The sequence below is a fragment of the Gamsiella multidivaricata genome (assembly GCF_025024155.1).
Source record: "Gamsiella multidivaricata strain RSA 2152 chromosome Unknown BC939scaffold_7, whole genome shotgun sequence".
In the NCBI taxonomy this organism is placed as follows: Eukaryota; Fungi; Mortierellomycota; class Mortierellomycetes; order Mortierellales; family Mortierellaceae; genus Gamsiella; species Gamsiella multidivaricata.
Window position 1 is genome coordinate 353,500 of NW_026251715.1, and position 13,656 is coordinate 367,155.

Genomic DNA, 13,656 nt, shown 5'->3' on the forward strand with positions numbered 1-13,656 from the left:
CTATTTATATCTGCACCCCACACCCCACCGCTCCCCAAGCACCAACAGTATACCGCGCCAACGACCCTTTTTTCATCTCAGTACGCGCATCTCCGACTGGAAGTTGACTTGCAGCCCCGCATTGAATATTTGTCAGGTACGTGTCCTCCCAGCCCTGCCTTGTCGCCTTCCCCCGCGCCCGCCTTCGCCCTCTCTTTCTCTAGTCTCCCATCTCCCGTCCTGGTCTTTCTCATTATCCCTGCAGTCATGTAGAACAAAAAGAACCCCTTCTGTGCCACCTTTTTCGCCCTCTTCCCCCTTCGTCCCTTGTATCCGCATTCCAGTAGTGCTATCTATCTTCGTATGCGCCATTCAGTTCCAGTAAATTCGACGCCTATCTACGGTAGTACAACAGTACGCACACAGCCCTACATGTGCACGCCGTTGGCGGAAAGACGGGCCGACAAATGGTGCAAATCCACACTAAGGAGAATAATGCAGTTGAGGGGATGAGCCGTGGTAGTCCGCATACCCCTTGTCAATTGCATAGGCTGAGAGGGAAAAATCATTCGGAACATTGTATGGTCGGGGGAAGGGGAGGCTGTCGCATGTGGGTGAACTGTCCCTTCCTCCTCTTGCGACACCGGGATGGATTCTTCTTATGCCAGTGTGCTCCATACAAAATCCATGTCTAGGCCATAAATTGTATCCATAGAATACTGAATATTGAGTTGATGATAAATTAGAGGGATGGATGGTTGGTTGGATGCATGCCTGATGCTGACCCAATAATGCATGCGGAAAAAAGATAAATGCCCGCTTGGCTTCAATGCATTGGGCCCCCTTCCTAACCACCAGCATCCCGACCCTTACAATATCTACTACGTTTTTACAGCACTACAGCCAGACAGACTGGGTCAGACCAGAAGAAGAGGGACAGAGGAAAAAATTTCTGGAGGAAATGTTTCAATGCAATTAATTTTCTCTTTGAATCGTTAAATCGCTGAACGCCAAAGAGGAGGATCTTCGTTTTCTTCCTCCAGTCTTTTCTCCGACTACCTGCAGCGGGGAGACCGTGTAAATGATATCGCCGACTCTGCCTGCGGACTAAATCCTTTCTTTCCTTTATCTACCTCCCTCTTTCCGTCTTCCTCCTCCTCTTCCTTCGTTGTCTTCCCTCCCCTCATCCTCCTCACCATCTTCTCGTGTTTGTTTGTTTGTCTGTCGTTGTTCCCTGTTGCTTCCTCTGGCGATCTTCGTTCAACCGCACGTTACACACAGCACACGTCCCTCAATCTCAAGAACACTCCAAGCCCTCCTCTTTGTCGAGCAATTGTCCACTCCATCCACTGTCTTTCTACATCTTCTTCAACCGCCATCAAAGGACGACCTTTTCGCGTCCTACAATTGCAAAAAATAATTCTCTTTCATTACAACAGTCGAAGGCTATTCCTTTCTCAAGACATCGAGTCAGTCTCCCTTTATTTTGCAATTTCCCCTTCTCGGACAATCTCACTCCCTCGACATCCCGCCATTTCACACAGCTGTAGGATGACACTCGACAGCAGGATACAATCGCCCCCTGTTGCTTCTCAAGATGCTATTTCCATCTCGATCGATCCACCAACGCCTGTCTCTGCCTTGACAAGGCCACACATCCACCAGCATCCGCAACAACACGACTTGCACCCGATCTGCACAGCAGACCTGCGCTTACACAACGATGTATCCGACAAGGACCACAGAAACGAAGATCTCGACTCTTTCAGCCCAGACAGTGCGATCACTCAAACCACACCGACCTACGAGAACACAAAAGAAACCGTTGACCCTTCATCCTCCTCCTTTACGTTCCCACCATCCCCGAACGAGTTCCACACCGAGGACGACGATCGCTTGCATCGACATCCGCTGAAAGTGCGAAGCTCACTCTATACCCGATTCTTTCGTCTGGACCAGCCAGAGACCCGCTCCAGTGCAATTGTGCGATCCAGCTGGCTTCCGACCGGGGCGCTGTTCCTGATTCGGTTTATATTGTTCGTGTACGCGTTTACGGTGCTGGCGACGGATATTCATATGACGGATCGGCCACGATACGAGTTCTGTTACCTGACTCAGCTCTCGTATCTGGGACTGACCTCTTATCTTGGAGTAAGTAAGAGTGAGCTCCCAAAGGATGTGTGCTGGGTGGATGGGTGGGGGGGACCTGCGCATTTTTTTTATTTTTTATTTTTTGGTCTGTAGTAGCATCCCATGGGCATTGGACAGGAAGATAATGGCTGTAATTAATAATAATGGGCCCCGCCGCACCATACGCACGCACATATTGCCGGATATTTTAGGTCCCGCGCCCATTGAAAATCTAAACCCTTTGTCAGCAGGAGGATGTCATCCATCTCTTTCAATCTGGCTCTTTTTCTTTTTTTTTCTTTTTTCCTCCGCGCTCTGTCGTGCTCATTCCACAGCCGCGCAACGCCTTCCGCGTGAGTGTGTACATTTGTGCGTATGAATGAGCGCTTTTTTTTTACTCCTCTGCTTGCCGCACGTCATCCTTCCTTTGTTTTTTTTTTCTTTTCCATGCAGAACTGCGCACGATACTCCTCATTTTTTTTCTTCTTGTTCTGAAATACATAAGGGAGTGGAAGATAAATAACGCCGAAACCTTATGCCAACCTGTTCACTGACTTTTTTTCTTTCTTTTGTTTGCTCATGTTCTCTTAGACGGTATCATGGCACACCTTCAGTGAATGGCGTCGTGAGCGAGCCTTGTGGCGCATACTCAAGAACAGGGACATTGCGCAGCTCGAGGCTGTGGTCGGTTCTGGTAATTGGACAGAAATGCCCATGCCAAAGACGACGATCGAGCGACAGTACTGGTGGTTGACGGATATGAACTTTTTCCTGTACCACACCATCTGCACCTTTCAGTAAGTGCCTCCCCCTCCTCCTCCTCCTCCTCCTTTTTTTTCCCTGCGAAGTGGGATTCTTTTATGGGTCGTTGCATTTGTTGACGCGACAATTGCGGCGTGTGCACCGGTTATTTGGCCGGTTGTTTGGCCGGTTGTTGGGTCGTTTGTTTATTTGTTTGTTCTCTGTACTCGCTAATTGCTCATAAACGACTGTGCGCGGCTAATCGTTCCCCCCACCCCTTCATTGGATCGCCCACTAAATCCATGCAATTCCCTCCTCTTTGTTTCTCTCTCGTCTTTCTTTCCATAGCATCATCGTCCCCCTCCTGTACTGGGGCTACCTCGGCTACGAAGGCGATGCCCACTCCATGGCCCTCGAGATGGCGCCCGACTCGCTCTGGCGGAACTACTCCTTCCACGGCGGAGACCTCATCATCGTCTTGCTCGAGTTCTTGATCAATGCCATGCCCTTTATACCATCACACGTCGTCATCGTCTTCGCCATCTGTTTGCTCTACCTCGCCGAGGCCCATATCGTCTACCACGTTGACGGATTCTGGATCTACCCGTTCCTCGACACCACGGGGGGACCCATATGGATGGCACTCTATGTTGGGGTCGGCATCGTGATCCTGTGCGCGTTCTCTTTCATGTATTTCTTACACCGTGGCAGGAATTGGATCCGTACCAAGTCACAGCAGGATCTTGCGATTGCCGTTTCTGGCCTGCAGGATCAGCAACAACAACAACAACAACAGGGAAGTGGTGGTCAGGAAGAGATGGAGGCAGTGGATGGCTCTAATGCGATGGCACAGCAGTCGACCAACAACAGCACGACCCCCTCACAGATCTACTATTTGTACCAGGCCCGCTTGATGGCTCATGTCCAGACACAGAGCCGGAAGAGGAGCTGCAGTAACAGCAGTGACGATAGTACGGCCTCGACGCTCGTAGGCTCTGACGAGGGCATGTCCAAGAAGTTGACGAGGAAATCGTCCGATGTCCGGGCCGCGGAAGAGGACTCATCAACGACCAACGATGGAGTAGAGCAACAGCAACAGCAACAGCAGCAACGGCAACAGCAACGGCAGCAGCAACTTGAAAAGGTTGAGGAAGCGAGTGAGAGTGACAACGACAACGACAACGACGCCAAGAACAAACACCATCACGAGGATCCCTCTCATCATCCACGCCCCTAAGCATCTCCGATCCAAGCATTCAATCCATTTTGCATCATAGATCCGCTCCATCCCTACTCCTCCACAACTCTTACAAGATGTAAATAGAATAAACAATTGCGATACCATCGTTCAGATGTGTTGCACTCTGCACAGTTTATTTTGTTTCTACATTCATCTACGACCACCTTTCCGCCGAGAATGATTCGTCGAAGGAGACAACGACGATGAAGGGACCACGCCAATGGTCCCGTTCACCAGCTCGTCCTTCATCGAGCTCGCCTCCACCTTCTGCTGAGTGTCTAGGTAAATCATCATATCCCTCACTTGCTCCTGCAGTTCCTGGATCTCAGCCTCCTTCTCCTGCAACCGCTCCTTGAAATTGTCCTGATTCGTCCTCAATCCAACGTTCATCTCCTTCTCTTCCTCATACTGTCGCTCCAACATCTGTAGCCGCTCCTGCATCTTCTCCAGCCGCTTCTCTGTGGCCTTTTTCTCCTTGATCAGCATCGGCACCTTCTCCTTCTCAAGCGCCTCGGCCAACAGAGCCAGTTCACGGTTCTTTTGGTTCAACATCGACGCTTCCTTCTCCCATTCCTTCGCCTCCTTGTTCAGCTGTGCGATCTGTGCTGCCATGGCCGCCACCTGCGCATCAAAATACAATCGCTGCGATTCCAGTTGCGACGTCAACAAATACGTGTACTCCAGTCCGATCGCGTCCAGTTTCTCCTGTCCGACCTGAACAGAATGCTGAGAAGGCAAGGTCCCATCCACAGCACTTGGCAATTCCACCAATTTCCCGTCCGCCTTATTCTGGATCAACCGATGGACATACCCATCTCCTGCATAATCCCACACACGCTGTGTCTCGAGCTCCAAAGCGTACAGATGGGAAGTCTCATAATAATGGTGGTAGGCGTGTTTCTCCTGATACCGTCCACAGCCGATATGTCCACAGATCAAACAGATCCACAGGTTTTCACTCGTCCCACAAAGCGCGCAAACATTCCGGTCCTCTGTAATTCCATCGGTGCTCGCAGTCAGACCATCGGGCTGAAGTGTGTTTTCGAGTCCTGACAAGGCTGTGTTGCCGCTGTGGTTACTCATCTTGATGCTTTTTTGACTGTACCGACAGACCGGACAGCTGCCCTCGCCCCATTTGCTTAGGCAATGACAATGGAACGTATGCTGGCATAGAATGGTGAGCAGGCCTGTGACTGACGAGTCCATGCGCTCTAGACAGACTGGACAGGTCGGAAGCTCTGCTAATCCTGCATGATCGGTAGATAACTGGTGTGTTAACGAATCGACTACAGAGCTGGTTTCTGTGATGGTAGAGGTCATTCCTGATGTGGGTTGTACTGATGCTGATGTTGCGGCACTGTTGTTTTGCAGGAAGGGATCGTCATTGAGGAACGGAAATGCGTATGGCGGCATACATCCTGCGCGAATCTCGATCGACTTTAGATACACTACATGACAAATTTCGGGCTACCAAGAACAAGACATGGAGGGATTGGATTAGTACTCAATCGTTCACTCCTTCTGTAAAAAAAAAAAAAAAAAAAAAAAAAAGAAAAAGAAAGAGAAAAAAAGAGAGTATAGGTAACTCATGTGCACAACTCACCTCAAGAGAACTGAAGGCCTTGCCATTGTACCGTCTGTAAAACTCTGCTGTCACCTCACTCGTCCTGAACTTCATCAGCACCATGAATCGATTCGGGACCGCATCTCGGATGATACGGAAATGCGACACATTCGACCGGACGGGCCCCACAAAGTTCAAAAAGTCGCCCGGCGACATGTAACTCGGCACGGCCAGCACGCACACTGTGGTCCCATGATCCGGATGAATAATCTGCGCACCCTCCCTCGCATCCACAGCGCGGTCGTTGGTGGTCGAAATCTCGCCTCCTTCCTGCTTCTCCGTGCTTGATTGAATGCGGATGTCTCCTGTCGTAATCTCATTCGTATCCTTGTACAAGCGTAGAATTCCCTGTGTAGACTCTGATTCCCGAAACCCTGCGGCCCCTGCCGCCGCCGCTGATACGGACGTTGATGTTGAAGTCATCGACATGGAAGATACTGCTTTCTTGTTCTTTGAACCCCGTTGCTTCAACGCCCCCGTCTTATCCTTGTCCTTTGAAGAAGAAGAAGTCCGAGACGATTCGTCCAAGCACGCTACTTGAATTGTTCCGAATCTGTAGTCCACTGGATGCTGCGGAGCAAACTTTGAAGCGTGTCCTTGGCTACTTGAAGCTACTGCCGTAACCGGTGTAAGGGTGTCTTGGCTCTTCGGCACTGCTTCTACGGGCGGTTCTTTGAGAGTGCCCTGTTGGGGCGTTTGCGGCTGAGGGAAGGGTTGGAAGACGGTTTGAAGGCGGGTTCTCTGGAGGGATATTGGTGCCTGAGAGGAGGAGTGAGTAGATTGCGGCTGCGAAGGCTGTGCTTGAGGGCGAGGCTGTGGGGGTGGCTGTGAGGGTACGTTCGTGGTGTTGTCGGCGTAGAGGTCCAGTTTAAGGTGGTAATAGTACATTTTGTGTCGACATGGCAAAAGAAACGAATGAATGGGAAATCGATGTGGAGCGCTTTCTTGATCTGGCAGGAGTAGCTTGTCACACGCCCAACATCACATGATGGGGGGGTTTAGACCAACTGTGCAGTACTAGCTCCGGTACGCCTGCACGTCTGGGGGGATCTCAAGAACTCGATGATAAAGATTGGCCCATGGCTGTTGTCGGTAGTGGTACATTTTATTAGAAACGAATGCTTAGGAGGCGATGGTGGATAGGGCTAGATAATGCTGCCGCTGTAGGTTGCGTCTAGTCCTTGGATGATGATGACGAAGCCGCCGCCACCGCTCCTTTGCTTTCTGCAGTTGATCCGGCGCCGCTTCCACTGGAGCATCCTCTGCATCCACAATGTATGCATTCGACAACCTTGCCGTCCTCGAGCTTGCCCCTAGGCACTCTGCACACACATGTTGTGCCGAAGTTCGTATCCTTGGGTTGAATGCACCTCAAACAGCAGACCTTCTCATATCCCGCCTAGAAAAACAGTATAGATTAATGTACAGCTGTGGTCAGTATAATGATGGACGGTTACTCTATTTTATAATGTGACATCCTTGGCGAACGTTCATTAGACAATGGACACTTCAATGACGGTGTGCCAGTCGACAAAGAGCGAAAGCATACCTTCTTCCACTTGGCAATTAGGTTTCCATCTGCGTATCCTTGCTTCAGCAGGTACTCGTACAGCTCCTTTGAAATCGCCCTGCGCTTGTAGAACAGCTCATACACATATCGGGATCGCTGATGATGAAGGCGGAAGATGGGCCACAGTGCTTCTATTTTTCTCTTGCCTTCGTGTGGATCGTTCTCAGCTATTAGTTGTGAACCAAAAGTGTTAATAATCACGGCCTCAATGACCCCAATGACCCCAATGGCCTCAATGACTCCAATGACTCTGGTCGACAGAAGACTTCAAGGGATAAGTTCCTAAAGTGGGATGGCAAAGTCGCTGCTCCTCGAGTGATTGCTTGGAGAACAGCAAAAAGAACGATCAGCCAAAGTAGGCGAACAAAAGATCACTTGCCATCTTTCATTTTCTGTTGAAATTCCCGAAGAGTTGGCTCAATCTCGTCGAAGCCCTCCGGAGCTTTCTTGGTCCTCGAAGATCTGATCTTTGGCATCGCAAATTATAGGGGGTGGAAGGTCTGTGGAAGAGTGGCAGAAGAAGGATTGGGAAAGAAAGACAGCGAGGACAAGGGTAAGAGCAAAGCTGCTGGGCACGATAGTTCCTCCCAGCACGTGATGATACCAATGTGGGCCAAACGGTTGCACTTCCGACCAGTGCCTGGAAACGAGCATCTCAATCCTCTTTCTCGAAGCCCATTCTTTTTCGCTACCGCCATGTCATCCAACGCCAACAACAAGGACAATACCTTCCCTAGCGAGGAGATCCTCAGCCGCAAGGTAAACGATGGCGACCTTTCTGTTTCAACTTTCTACAAGACAGCACATTCTTCAACTCGCTGCTCGATCACTCGGAGCTGAGAACAAAACCCAACCGGACAGGATCCACTAACAAGTACTTTTGGCAACATCTCTCCAAATCAACCCTGACAGTGGGATGAATGCATCTCGAACGTGATTGTCAAGTCCGGCATTGGTCTCAGCGTTGGTATCGTCGCCTCGGCCCTCCTCTTCAAGAGTACGTTTTTCTGAGGCGGTTTTTTTTTCTTCCAAGTATCGCGTCATATTGACCGCGTAGTGGCCCGCCTTATCCTTACTTATCTAACACGCCCTTCTTTCTATCTTTTGTTGCTTTAGAGCGCTCGTGGCCCATCTCAGTGTCGACCGGTCTGGGTTTGGGATATGCTCTTTCACAATGTGAGCGCAACTTCAACCCAACCTTGGTACCTGCCGTCAAGAACGCCCAGGAGAAGAAATAAAGGATCGTCGCACATACAGATAAACGGTCCGATCACATCAGCAACAATAACTAAAGCAGAAGCAGCGGACAGGCAGCACCTACAACAAAATAACAGCATACAGAGGCAACAATAAAGACAGCATTGCGCGGTTTTGAAAATGATGACAGCGCTACAGTGGTTGATCTCATTGCGCGTGAGCGATCCCCATATGACTATAATGTATGCTACTGGATACCCCTTGGAGCTCTTGCTGGGTAGTGAATCCTGGGTGGCGCATCAATTGCTCTTGTTTTGAGACCCTGCTGCTGGACATATCGTTCTCTGCAACTGGAAGAAGACAGCAATGTTTGCATCTCAATGAACCATAATTAGGCCTTGGGTCACTGGCTTATTGTGTCAATCACCAAAAGATGCGTTTGGCAGGCGTAAGCACTTGGTTAGGACGGTCGTGGGCTGCTACAGGAGATTGGATCGGTCTTAGTGAACCCCGCAGTATTGATGCTATTCCGTAATGAAATCCCTCGACGATAAACCCGAGTACCCTGAAGAAAAGTGCGCTCGCAGCTGGAGTGATCATTCAGGCAGCTGTTACTTTTCCAGTGTCCTGGACAAGGACCCTCAAAGATAGACAGATCTACGCGCCAAACGCGGCATCTAGGCTCCACTCGTCACCGATTGATCACGTGGAGCCTTTCCTTCTGTGGACTTCCACGGAGTGTGTAGCGCGTACTCTTTTTCACTCTCTCCCATCTACTCAACCCATCACAACACTCCCTTCATCTCCCAACAGCCTCACATAATGGTAAAAGACAGACACTGGGCATCCATCCTTCAGCGCTCTCTCGACCTGTGCTTGAATTTTGGACAGTTTGGATACATCGACATCGGCCGATCGTGACCGTGACTGAAGACATCTACACTGATCAGGATCTTGTCAGGGACCAAGGGCATGAACTCATGATGAGGCTGCTGACCTTGCCTTTCTGCTGTTTTGTTATCGCACTCGCTAGTCTTTGGCTCCAGTACAGATTTTCCAAGATAACGCGACCGAGGAGCGCGCCGAGAATGCTCGTTTGGTAGGAATGAACTGCTTTCTTTCATCAGACGTGATCTGTCCGCGGCAGTTTGCAGTGAACGACACATACACACGAGATATGTTTACCAGGCTAAAACAACCATACCAATGCTAATTCCATCACTCTAGTCGTCGTTCATCGGCGCCATTGCCGTCGGAGACTTGGTCAAGAGCACTCTTGGCCCCAAGGGAATGGTATGTTATTGCCTCACTGTCAAAGTCGTTTGGACTTGTATCATAATTATTCCACATTCTAACTATATAACCTTTATCGCTTCACGGCATTGGACACTTCGCGGTACAACAGGACAAGATCCTTCAATCTGCTTCCACAGGAGAGATCATGGTCACCAACGATGGCGCCACCATCTTGAAGTCAATCGCTCTCGACAACGCCGCAGCCAAAGTTCTTGTCAACATCTCCAAAGTTCAGGACGATGAGGTTGGCGATGGTACGACCTCGGTCTGTGTCCTTGCTGCCGAGCTCTTGAGAGAGGCCGAGAAGTTGGTCAGCCAAAAGATTCACCCTCAGACCATTATCGAGGGATACAGGATCGCCAGCGCGGCCGCCTACAAGGCCCTCGAGGACTCTGCTATCGATCACAGCAAGGATTCCGAGGTCTTCAGAAAGGATCTGATCAACATTGCAAGGACTACACTGAGCTCCAAGGTTCTGTCGCAGGATAAGGAGTATTTCTCAAAGCTCGCTGTCGATGCGGTTCTTAGATTGAAGGGCAGCACCAACTTGGAGAACATTCAGATCATCAAGAAGGTCGGCGGTCGTCTTGCGGACTCTTACCTGGACGAGGGCTTCATTCTGGACAAGAAGATTGGTGTCAACCAGCCTAAGAGGATCGAGAACGCCACCATCATGATTGCCAACACCCGTAAGTTCATAAGAAGTCTACTGCATGGGCTACGTTTCTCGCAAAGATACATTTCACTTGTGGCTAGCCCTCTAACTTTGCTGTTGCTTATTTTCATCAGCCATGGATACCGATAAGATCAAGATTTTCGGTGCCCGCATTCGTGTCGAGGGAACTGGCAAGTTGGAGGAGCTGGAGCGTGCAGAGCGCGAAAAGATGCGTGCCAAGGTTGAGAAGATCAAGGACCACGGCATCACCTGCTTCGTCAACAGACAGTTGATCTACAACTGGCCCGAGCAGTTGTTCGCCGACGCCGGCATCATGTCGATCGAGCACGCAGATTTCGATGGCGTTGAGCGCTTGGCCTTGGTCACTGGAGGAGAGATCACCTCGACCTTTGATCACCCCGAGCTGGTTCGTCTCGGCCACTGCGATGTCATTGAGGAAGTCATTATCGGAGAGGATAGGGTAAGCCTTGCATCCATGTTTATGGCTGAGACTCATAAAGCGTCCTAAGACTGAAGAACTAACTATCCTGTGCTGCTTTTGATTACTACCTTCCTTATTACAACATAGTTGATCAAATTCTCGGGCGTTGCTGCCGGCGAGGCCTGCACCATTGTTCTTCGTGGAGCGACCCACCAGCTTTTGGATGAATCTGAGCGTTCTCTTCATGATGCTCTCAGTGTTCTCTCACAGACAACTCAGGAGCCCAGGACAGTTCTTGGTGGTGGCTGCTCAGAGGTGTTGATGTCCAAGGCTGTGGATGAGGTTGCGGCCAAGACTGCTGGTAAGCAGCAGGCTGCCATTGAGGCCTTTTCGCGCGCTCTCCGTCAGATGCCTACGATTCTGGCTGACAACGGTGGATACGACAGTGCTGATTTGGTTGCCAAGTTGAGGGCTTCGCACTATGAGGGTAACAGCACCCACGGTCTCGATATGGACCAGGGCATCGTTGGTGACATGCGCGAGTTGGGCATCACAGAGTCGTTCAAGTTGAAGCGCCAGGTACTATTGAGTGCATCGGAGGCTGCGGAGATGATCCTGAGAGTCGACGATATTATCCGTTGCGCACCAAGGCAACGACAGGGTTAAATGGTACGCCAGGGTTAAATGGCGCGCCACACGACCACGACCATGGCAGCGGTGCTTTAAAGGACGCTATATATTTTTTTACAGGGACTGTTGCAGCATTTTACAAAATAAAGAAAGGTTTTATTATCGATGACTTGAACAATCTTGTGCCGACACCAGTGATCGTAATCCAGGGCAGGGAAGAATATGCATGGCAAGATAACAAGAAGAGATCAGCGGGTATCAATTGGCACTGTGAATGTATCACTAGGCAGATCTATCCGCGACAGGACGACCAGAATGGGAACCCACAGGCAGCGCAGATGATGAGGTAGATGAGGAACTATTGGATATCGAGATAGAGATAAAAGAAAAAAAGAAAAAAAAAAAGGGTGCGTTAAAGACAGTGAAAAAGGTAGATTGCAAAGAGTCGAGAATCCTGTACGGCATAGCACCGAAATGATATCACTTACGATAATTACGCCGGTCAGGAGGATCATCAGCTTTGTATTCTTCCACCACATGGCTCTCTGCAAATAATTAAAATAATAAATAAAGGAGAAAAAAGATCGGCGTTAGCCATGATCTCGCATACTCCTCCTGATGAACATCCTCCTATTATCTCCGTGTCATCCGTTGGTCCCGTTTGTGCTATACCTTGAGTGTAGTACTCCGCTTCTTGAATGCATAGGCCTGCTGGTTCAGGTTGTCAGTCTTGTCTACGAGAAGCTCAATGCGCTCACCGCGCTCCAGTACGCGCTCTATACGATATCCAAACGATCCGGAGTTCGAATAAAAAGAGAGGCGATAATATGGTTTTCAGTCAGTAGTCAGTCAGTCGGTCACTTGGTCGATGATCCGGTGATCGTGGTGTAGCGACTAAACATCATTTCCAAGCTGGGTTTGGTTGTTGATGTCCACGCGATGGGAGTCCGTACTCCCTTTTTTTTTTTTATACGACTGGGTGTTGTGTATGTGTGAATGTATTGCACTCACCAATATTGTGCACCATGACATCCTTGACCTGCTCAATCTCCCCTTGAACCTGTTTGATCCTATCAGCCTCCGGATTTGTCGAGAAATAATCCTAAAAAAAACCATATCATTCAACATTGACAAACGAGGGATCATGTTAGATAAGCCCAAACGGTTCAGATGGCGGGAAGAGGAAGATCCGAATGACTGCACACCTACCATCTGTTTGGCAATTGTCCTTGAGAACTCATTCATAGCATAGGGCACAAGAGCATTGAGGGCCCTTTCCCGCCCATACTGTGTCAAGAACCGCGTCTTGATATCCTGCAAGAACGCGAAGGGGATCCGACGTCCAAATGTGTCGTCTGCCATGCACATGTATGTCAGTCCATCCTCACAGATGTAATGAAACAGATATCTGTACAAAAAAAAAAAAAAAGAAGGATCGCAGGCGGGTAGAGGGAGAGTGGGGAAAGAGGGGGAGAGTTTGCGGTGTTAGTAACGTGGATAAGTGAATAGTGGACAGGTGGACAAGGGCCAAATGAAGGTTATTAAGACTTGCATCCAAACCTCTTGCACCTCCCCTCCTTTCATATTCATCTGTGGGCGGCAGATAGCTGCATTGTAGTAAAGGCAATCCGCTTACCTGTCGTAGACATATGTGAGTTTGGAGTTGTTGGGAGGGATCTTTTCGAGAATGGCCTCAGTGACTACATCCCAGGTGAATGCCAAGGCCAAGACCAAGTGAACGGTGCTCTGGTTAGAAACAGCAGCCAGAGTGCAAGCCGACCAAGCAAACAACTCCTCCGTTTTAACCCTGCAGCTTAGTTGTCGGCTGCTTGTTGTTGAGTGTGTATAAAAGTACCTGTGGTGAAGTTTCCTGTCGAGTTGGTGTATTCGGCAAGGATAACGGTTCTCCTTGCGACGAGTGCGTAGATGATGCTCATGGTGTTGGCTGCAATGGAGAAAAGAGAAAGTGAGGGTGTGTGAGTGAGGGTGCGAGTGAGTGTGTGATGAATGAGAGGAGCGAGTTGAAGAACAGAAGAGACAAAAAATGAGCGCATACCTCTTTTGGACTTGCGAAGCTAGCTTGGCATGTATGAGATTATGAGATGCAGCTCGGAAAAAAGGGTCCAATAACCTTAATGTAAAAGTGCGTCAA

General features: G+C 49.6%; 7 protein-coding genes across 7 annotated transcripts; 4 read left to right on the plus strand and 3 right to left on the minus strand.

The window, feature by feature from the left end:
- Positions 1-1,185: 1,185 nt before the first annotated feature.
- Positions 1,186-2,490, plus strand: BC939DRAFT_281961 (uncharacterized protein). Its single transcript, XM_051551220.1, has one exon. The coding sequence runs from the start codon at positions 1,531-1,533 to the stop codon at positions 2,221-2,223; it is 693 nt and encodes a 230-aa protein (XP_051416230.1). The 5' UTR covers positions 1,186-1,530; the 3' UTR covers positions 2,224-2,490.
- A 434-nt stretch (positions 2,491-2,924) lies between these two features.
- On the plus strand, positions 2,925-4,225 carry BC939DRAFT_439360 (uncharacterized protein). The gene has a single exon (XM_051553952.1). The coding sequence runs from the start codon at positions 3,257-3,259 to the stop codon at positions 4,085-4,087; it is 831 nt and encodes a 276-aa protein (XP_051416231.1). The 5' UTR covers positions 2,925-3,256; the 3' UTR covers positions 4,088-4,225.
- Positions 4,226-4,240: 15 nt separating this feature from the next.
- Positions 4,241-6,137, minus strand: BC939DRAFT_392719 (BRCA1-associated protein 2-domain-containing protein; the record flags this gene model as incomplete). The annotated part of the gene is made up of 3 exons (XM_051552042.1): positions 4,241-5,099; positions 5,145-5,557; positions 5,694-6,137. The coding sequence occupies 3 exons, from the start codon at positions 6,135-6,137 to the stop codon at positions 4,241-4,243; spliced, it is 1,716 nt and encodes a 571-aa protein (XP_051416232.1).
- Positions 6,138-6,836: 699 nt separating this feature from the next.
- BC939DRAFT_483097 lies at positions 6,837-7,760 on the minus strand (the record flags this gene model as incomplete). The annotated part of the gene is made up of 4 exons (XM_051559164.1): positions 6,837-6,859; positions 6,966-7,113; positions 7,264-7,451; positions 7,664-7,760. The coding sequence occupies 4 exons, from the start codon at positions 7,758-7,760 to the stop codon at positions 6,837-6,839; spliced, it is 456 nt and encodes a 151-aa protein (XP_051416233.1).
- A 220-nt stretch (positions 7,761-7,980) lies between these two features.
- On the plus strand, positions 7,981-8,522 carry BC939DRAFT_392830 (uncharacterized protein; the record flags this gene model as incomplete). The annotated part of the gene is made up of 3 exons (XM_051552051.1): positions 7,981-8,043; positions 8,197-8,281; positions 8,401-8,522. The coding sequence occupies 3 exons, from the start codon at positions 7,981-7,983 to the stop codon at positions 8,520-8,522; spliced, it is 270 nt and encodes an 89-aa protein (XP_051416234.1).
- Positions 8,523-9,168: 646 nt separating this feature from the next.
- BC939DRAFT_439371 (T-complex protein 1 subunit beta) lies at positions 9,169-11,659 on the plus strand. The gene is made up of 6 exons (XM_051553953.1): positions 9,169-9,306; positions 9,515-9,580; positions 9,709-9,774; positions 9,887-10,466; positions 10,567-10,913; positions 11,022-11,659. Exons 1-6 carry the CDS (start codon positions 9,304-9,306, stop codon positions 11,538-11,540), a joined length of 1,581 nt encoding a protein of 526 aa, XP_051416235.1. The 5' UTR covers positions 9,169-9,303; the 3' UTR covers positions 11,541-11,659.
- Positions 11,660-13,527, minus strand: BC939DRAFT_439374 (R-SNARE, VAMP71-family). Its single transcript, XM_051553954.1, has 7 exons — positions 13,360-13,527; positions 13,141-13,204; positions 12,714-12,912; positions 12,516-12,606; positions 12,177-12,280; positions 11,993-12,049; positions 11,660-11,862 (listed from the first exon to the last, which is right to left on the minus strand). Exons 1-7 carry the CDS (start codon positions 13,439-13,441, stop codon positions 11,797-11,799), a joined length of 663 nt encoding a protein of 220 aa, XP_051416236.1. The 5' UTR covers positions 13,442-13,527; the 3' UTR covers positions 11,660-11,796.
- Positions 13,528-13,656: the final 129 nt, after the last annotated feature.

Bases quoted from the DNA above. Each gene is read 5' to 3' on its own strand.
- BC939DRAFT_439371 (XM_051553953.1), top strand. The intron at 9,775-9,886 runs GTATGTTATTGC...GCGGTACAACAG, and splicing joins CTCTTGGCCCCAAGGGAATG to GACAAGATCCTTCAATCTGC. The intron at 10,914-11,021 runs GTAAGCCTTGCA...ATTACAACATAG, and splicing joins TCATTATCGGAGAGGATAGG to TTGATCAAATTCTCGGGCGT.
- BC939DRAFT_281961 (XM_051551220.1), top strand. From the start codon at position 1,531: ATGACACTCGACAGCAGGATACAATCGCCCCCTGTTGCTTCTCAAGAT.
- BC939DRAFT_439374 (XM_051553954.1), bottom strand. From the start codon at position 13,441: ATGAGCATCATCTACGCACTCGTCGCAAGGAGAACCGTTATCCTTGCC. The intron at 12,607-12,713 runs GTAGGTGTGCAG...GGTTTTTTTTAG, and splicing joins GGACAATTGCCAAACAGATG to GATTATTTCTCGACAAATCC. The intron at 12,050-12,176 runs GTATAGCACAAA...AATTATTTGCAG, and splicing joins AGCGGAGTACTACACTCAAG to AGAGCCATGTGGTGGAAGAA.
- BC939DRAFT_439360 (XM_051553952.1), top strand. From the start codon at position 3,257: ATGGCCCTCGAGATGGCGCCCGACTCGCTCTGGCGGAACTACTCCTTC.